The sequence below is a fragment of the Populus nigra genome, chromosome 5 (genome assembly GCF_951802175.1).
Source record: "Populus nigra chromosome 5, ddPopNigr1.1, whole genome shotgun sequence".
In the NCBI taxonomy this organism is placed as follows: domain Eukaryota; kingdom Viridiplantae; phylum Streptophyta; class Magnoliopsida; order Malpighiales; family Salicaceae; genus Populus; species Populus nigra.
Genome location: NC_084856.1, coordinates 3,124,747 through 3,131,459, shown reverse-complemented (window position 1 = coordinate 3,131,459; position 6,713 = coordinate 3,124,747). Strand labels below are relative to the sequence as shown.

Below are 6,713 nucleotides of genomic sequence, written 5' to 3'. Positions count from 1 at the left end.
AAAGGAAAAGAATATCCCTTAAATCGCACAAAGACGTTTACGGCCAGTACTTTTATTTGCGGAAGTTCAGAAAAAACAGGAGCATTGTTGTGTTAAGGAGGGGATAAAAAGGTCAATTTATGCTATATTTCTTCATTACTTTAGATTTGGGTTTGGAATAAGAAAAAGTTAAAAGGGAAGAAATAAAGAAGAGAACCTCCAAATTAAATTCCTCCTCCTTGGTGGGGTTTGCCTTGAGAAATTTCACTGTGTACTAGCTAGCTAGGTAGGATGTAAGAGAATAATAATTACAAAAGATAGATTGACAGAAAGGGAGAAAAATCCTCAGCAAAATAATGTAAAACGAGAAATCGATCAAGATTCCACAGATTAAACTCAATTGTAACGTGAAAAAGAAGAAGAAAGAATAATGTTCTTCTGTTCGCAATGCTTTGAGAGTTGAGATTAACTATAAAATTCTCTGTAAAAACTATAAATTGCTCTTAAATCACCACGGCATGAAGAAATATATGTGGTATAAAAGAGAGAATTTGAAAGGAAAAGGAATTCGAAACTAAAATAATTAATCCAGTAATATATATTTCATAAAAATTAAGTTCCATAGGAAATAAATTGCATAAATCAAACTTTGAATTTACTTAATGCATGGTTTAAACAAAGTGTATTATAAGCTGGAAGAGCCCGTCAAGAAGCCAATCATGCTAGTTGTGGGGCAGAAGAAAAGGTTGAGAAGAGAAGACCTATCTATCCATCTCTAGCTCTTTGCATGCCTTTACCATCCTCAAAGCTTTTTAAGCTTCTCAATCTTCCAGGCCTTCCATAAGCCAGCCGTCCTTTTAATATCATGATTCCATTCAAATTAAGGTCCTTTCTAGGGTTTGGGTGTTTTATAACAGGAACAAAGGAAAAGACAGAAAGTGCCAGCGTCATCCCTTCAAAAGAAAAATTATTAAAGAAATACTTGTAAGTAAAGAGAAAGTAAAAAGAAAGAAAAAAACGTTTGGGTGGGGTAGGGATTCTTCTTCTTAGCCTTCGCTTACCTCTCTCTCTCCTTAGTACAATCGCTCCTTTTTAAAAAGAATTTGTATTTTTCATACCAATTTTTTTTTTGTATTTTCTATAATTTGCCACCCCCATCCTCGGTCTGCCACTGTAATCATAACCTCCTGTACATGTTATCTAGAAGAGAGATACAGATTATTTCTCTTTTGATTATTTTTTCTCCTCTTTCCTTTATATAGGCATAAATAGACAGAAAGGCGAGTTATTGGGTAGTAAAGGGTTTTTAAGGAAAAACAAACTTGCTGTCTGGTCTTTCTATGTTTTATTGCATGGTGAACCCTCTCTTAGCTAGCTTATTAGTTGATGATCTTTGAGAGAGAGGGAGAGAGGTTAGAGAGAGAGAGGAAAGAGATATATCTGAATTGTGTTGCAGATTTGCTCAGAGAAGCAATCCATGGTTAGATAGCGACTTGGAGAATAACCCATCATGATCACCATCTCCTCACGAGATTTTGGTTTTGCTACCCAATGAATGATGCCTTTCTGTGTCTATAATTCACTGCCACCTGTTCGTCAACAAAACTTTGTTTAGTTTAGTTGTGTCCAAAGCTGAGGATTCTCTATTTCTGGCCTTGGTCTTACATCTTGTTGTTGTTTCTTCAAGAGTGCAAAAGTGAACACTTGAACAAAGGTTGCTCCAAAGAAAAGTGTTAGCTAGCACGAAATATATCAAACAAAACAAAACAAAGTGGTATCACTTCTTGGTTTTTCTTTTTTTGGAGTTTTCTTAGCTTCACGGATATGTTCCCTGCAGCCATGTCCAACTCAACTTCTTTGTCTGAAGAAGCTAGTGTCTCTTCTGGCACCAGAGTTCAAGAATTTGGTAGCTTAAATCCACTGGCTTCAAACTTCTCTCCTCTGCAGCATCAGCAACAGCAACAAAAGATCATCAAGAAGAAGAGAAGCTTACCAGGAAACCCAGGTAGGTTTTTCATTTAGACCCTCCAATCTTGTTTTAGACTATTTTGGAAATTCTAATACCATAATATAGAAAATGGTTTCTTTATATATGATCTTGCAGACCCAGATGCTGAAGTGATAGCATTATCTCCAAAGACCTTATTGGCTACCAATAGATTTGTGTGTGAGATCTGCAACAAAGGGTTTCAGAGAGATCAGAATCTTCAGCTTCATAGGAGGGGCCATAACCTTCCCTGGAAGCTGAAGCAAAGAAACAGCAAAGAAATTAAAAAGAAAGCTTATGTTTGCCCTGAGCCTACGTGTGTTCACCACCATCCTTCAAGGGCTCTGGGTGACCTTACAGGTATCAAGAAACACTATTGCAGGAAACATGGAGAGAAGAAATGGAAGTGTGAGAAATGCTCAAAGATCTATGCCGTTCAATCAGATTGGAAGGCTCACTCTAAAACCTGTGGAACAAGAGAGTATAGATGTGACTGTGGAACCCTTTTCTCCAGGTAATTTCTCTTTTTTTTGTTCCTTCCTAGTCTTTTTATTTTGGGATTTCAAATTGAATATTTTTTTTCCTTTCTACACACTTACGTTGGTCTCAAAGTCCTATGTTCCCTTCTTTACTTGTTTTTGATGTTTTACAGTTATGCACGCACTTTATATTTTGGATTCTCTTGGGATTCAAAGAAAATTTTGATCTTCTGTTTAAAGTGGGAAGTCTCATGTCTTCGCGATGGTCTTTGTATTTTGTTTCAGTCTGTTCTGTTTTTGTGGTTTGTTTTTTTTACAAGAGTGGTAATGTAAGCTCTGCATGGAATAATATATCTGGAGCTTAAATGCATTGGGGCAGGTATATCATAGACGTCGACACCATTATTACAAAGTGTCTGTTACTGCTAAAACCATAAGAGTAACTGAAAGCAAAGCTTCTGAAATCTCTGAACCTGCCAATTTCAAAATTTGAAAACAACAAACAAGACACTAAAGAGAACAATCCACTTAAATCTTTGTTTTATGTATTGTTTTGTCTTTTAATTCAAGACGAGTCAGCTAAGTATATTCTTGCCTGGGGGTTCTGTGTACATCGTCGTCATCCAGGTTGTTAAATGCCATATTGCATTTACCTCGAAGGGTTTGACGTGCTTTTTTCACCGTGATTACTTCTTTTGGTACTTTATAAATTGAGTGATGACTGCAGTCTCAAAAAGAATGATGAACATCTGCTCTTGTCCAGGAAAAAGGTGAAAAGAAAGCTCTTAATTTGCTTTGGGGGGTTTTCATATGGATGAGTAAGAACCGTGATGGTTTCTTTCCCTTGAAGAATGCTATGATTTACTTGCAGAAAATACTGAAACTCTGACCTTTCATCATGACAAAAACTGATAAATCTGCAAAGATATCTGATGTGCTAATTTGCTTTCATTATCTTTCATCAGCATTACAGATTTTGGCCCTTTTGGGGGTTTCAACTTTGAACTGCATATCTTTGTTACATGCATGAGCTCAAGTTTCAAAAGTCATTCATGTCATCGTCGTTTACCAATTTCTTGAAATTTTGAGCCTTTTTACCATCCATGACTACTATTTCTGCATGCATAAACACCAATCAACTCTCTCTCTCTCTCTCTCTCTCTCTCTCTCTGCACTTTAGTTTTGACCAAAAAAAGATGGTTTTACTTTAGTGTTTTTGCTATAGCTTTATGGCAATCATGGCACGCACGGTCTTGTGGTCTGTCACCCTTTGAAGGAGTGCTACAAATTAAGATGAAGTAAATCAAATTAATTACCTTTAATTAGAATAATCAAATTCACATCAATATATCCTTAAGATCTTCCTCATTCACCTTTTTTTCTTGATCCCATTTCCCAAATGAATTTAAAAGTTTTTCCCTGGTTAAACACTTTTTATAAATGGAGTTGATAAACATTAAATTAATTATATATTACCAAGTATATCTGTTCTTTCTTTCTATCTGGACCTTTTCTCCTAGACCCCTTTTTTGCTGTTTTGGTTACCCTCCTCCTCAGCATCGTGATTTTTTATATTTTCAAGTAAAAAGAAAAACATAATCTACTCTCGTATCTAGAAAATCATGCATGCTTTACATGCCCTCTGCGGAAAGTTTAGTTTAATTAAATAAAAGAACGTGGTGTTAATTAAGGTCTGAACTCCTAATCACTTCATATATAACTAAATCAAAGAAATGTACCCTCGATAACTAAGAACTTAAATAGTTAATTACAATGTCAAAAATAGTTTTTAGAGTAGTATTTTCTAACAATAATCAAATGTGTTTAACTAAGTTCCCTCATCAATTATCCTCCTTTTGTTTATCATCAAGTATTAATCACAAATTAAACTGAATTTGTTGTTTTGGTTTGTCATATGATAGTGTTCACTGATAATCTCTTTATGTGCCTGCATTGTTGAAACTGCAGGAAGGATAGCTTCGTAACCCACAGGGCATTCTGTGATGCATTAGCTGAAGAAAGTGCAAGACTCTCGGCTCACCAGCTAATCTCCACAGATCCAAATGCCCAAGCTCTCCTCCTTCAAAACGCACTTCAAGCACACCCCATTTCTCTCTTCTCCGCCCCTAACCCTACTCATCAACAGCAAATCTCCCTCACTTCTCCTTGGGACCCGCCTCGCCATCACAACCCTAATAGTAATAACCACCAAAACCCAGTTCACATCAAGCCTGAAACTCACAACCATTTTCAAATCCCTCCACTTCTCCAAGAACCACCACCACCTGCATTGCCTAGCCACAAGGGTTTGTTAGCCTCAACCTTCCAAAGTCTATCAAATGCCGTCACGTCATCAACAGCATCACACCACTTGTCAGCCACTGCACTCCTTCAAAAGGCTGCAAGTGTGGGTGCCGCTCAGACCTCAGTGGGCCACAGCCAAATGACCCAGCTGGACATGGGCGAGTTGGGATCAGCGGGCCAGGTTCATGTCAACTCAGCGAGTCACGTCGCACAGGGTCCTAACTATAACCTTAACAGCCTTGCCACGTGGCAGAAGAGTGACCGCCTGACAAGGGACTTTCTGGGCCTGACCGGTGAATGTGAGGATCATCATGGCCATGCCGCGAGTAATTCAAATGGGAGTAGTGGGGGTGTTGACGCTAGCATGAATGTGAGGGAAATCCTAACGTACACAGGGGGTGTAGGGTTCCACCAGCAGCAATACAATGAGAGAGACCACTCACTGCTGAAGCCCCACGGTGGTTTTGGATTCGCTCGGCCTTCTGCCTCTAAAACGTGGGGTGATTGCTAGAGAGCCCCCCAAAAGCAAAAAGGGCTAAATGGTAAAATTCCATTTACTCCCTTCAAAATGACCAAAGTGCCCCTTGTCCCCCTTGCCGCGAGAATCTAATGAAGGTTTTTTTTTTTTAAGAAATTAAGAGCCTTTCGTATGCCATATAATGATCAACCTATCTTTTATGCAGCAGCTTCACAGCAACATTTTTTTTTCTGGGTTATCTCTCTTAATTTAAGAATGCTATTAGCCATTTCCCCTCCTGCTTTTCTGTTTTTATCCTTTGCCCTCCTCCTCGTTAATGTTAGATTTAGTTATGGTGATTAAGAGGATGGTGGCTTCCTTGTAATTTTGCTGCGGAAAAATCATGTCACAAGCAGAATATAAAGATGTGCAGTAATAATGGAATTCCGTGGGATTTATTTTTCTTGGCTACTGTTTTTTATACCATTTCCTTGAGGACTTCTCCCCATCTCAATCCAGACAGCTATACATGCATGAAGGTCACATGTCACTTGTTGATTTCTAGGGTTTAGGCTCGTAATTGTGGTGGATCATATCTAGCTGATTGAAAGATGATCCTGGCGATTCCAAGCCGACCAGCCATACAGATATTGCGTTGGAATTGAGAAGGGTTTTTAATTTTAAACCAAGGAATTCTTCTTTTGGAATTCATTGTCACTTTTGTGTTGTTCAGAGAATATACAAACAAAGTGGGCATAGGAGACAACTACCACTCATAGGCCTCACTGGCCCTATGCTAACCATTATGATCTTATTATGAACAAAAAGTAAATCTTTTTTTTATTTTGTTCTACTCTTTAGGCCCCCCAATCCCTTTCACGTTAACTTTAACTTTAATGCTATAAACATATTTATATCACGTTTGTTTTTTTATTTTACAAATATTTTTTAAAAAAATTAAAATATTTTCAAAATTAATTTTTATATATATTTTTTTAAATTATTTTGATATTTTAATGTTAAAAATAAATTTTAAAAAATAAAAATATATATTATTTCAATGTATTTCTAAATAAAAAATACATTAAAAATTAATATCAATTTCTAATTTCAAAGGTGTGAATCCCACCACATGTTTGATATTCGCAATGGAAATTGTACTTAATTCAATCAAGTTTTTAATTATTGTCTTATCTCGAGTTATAAAAAGCAAATATAATTTTGAATATTTTCTATTTTGAAAACATGTAAATTTTGTGTTTTTATTTATTTATATTCCATCATCTAACACATATCTCTTCTTATATAATTTCGAATATATATCTTCTGTTTTGAAAACACATCAATTTATTTTAAAATTTATTATCTTTGTTTTTCCAACCAAGCCCCTTTAAGAGGTTAATGTCAATGCATATTCTGCCGAGTGAAGGAATAAACACAAGGAAGCGAGTGGATATTCTCGGATCGTTCATGCATGTTAATCAAGCAAAGAAACCTTTTCTCTATA

At 36.5% G+C, this 6,713-nt stretch overlaps 1 protein-coding gene across 1 annotated transcript; it reads left to right on the top strand.

Moving 5' to 3' along the window:
- The first annotated feature begins 980 nt into the window (after positions 1 to 980).
- On the top strand, positions 981 to 5,671 carry LOC133695437 (protein indeterminate-domain 12-like). Its single transcript, XM_062117438.1, has 3 exons — positions 981 to 1,984; positions 2,084 to 2,480; positions 4,414 to 5,671. The coding sequence occupies exons 1-3, from the start codon at positions 1,804 to 1,806 to the stop codon at positions 5,258 to 5,260; spliced, it is 1,425 nt and encodes a 474-aa protein (XP_061973422.1). The 5' UTR covers positions 981 to 1,803; the 3' UTR covers positions 5,261 to 5,671.
- The last annotated feature ends 1,042 nt before the right edge of the window (positions 5,672 to 6,713 follow it).

What these genes read in the sequence shown, in the direction of transcription:
- LOC133695437 (XM_062117438.1), top strand. Translation starts at nt 1,804, where the DNA reads ATGTTCCCTGCAGCCATGTCCAACTCAACTTCTTTGTCTGAAGAAGCT. An exon ending in AAGCTTACCAGGAAACCCAG is followed by an intron (nt 1,985 to 2,083) that starts GTAGGTTTTTCA and finishes ATGATCTTGCAG; the next exon opens with ACCCAGATGCTGAAGTGATA. An exon ending in TGTGGAACCCTTTTCTCCAG is followed by an intron (nt 2,481 to 4,413) that starts GTAATTTCTCTT and finishes TTGAAACTGCAG; the next exon opens with GAAGGATAGCTTCGTAACCC.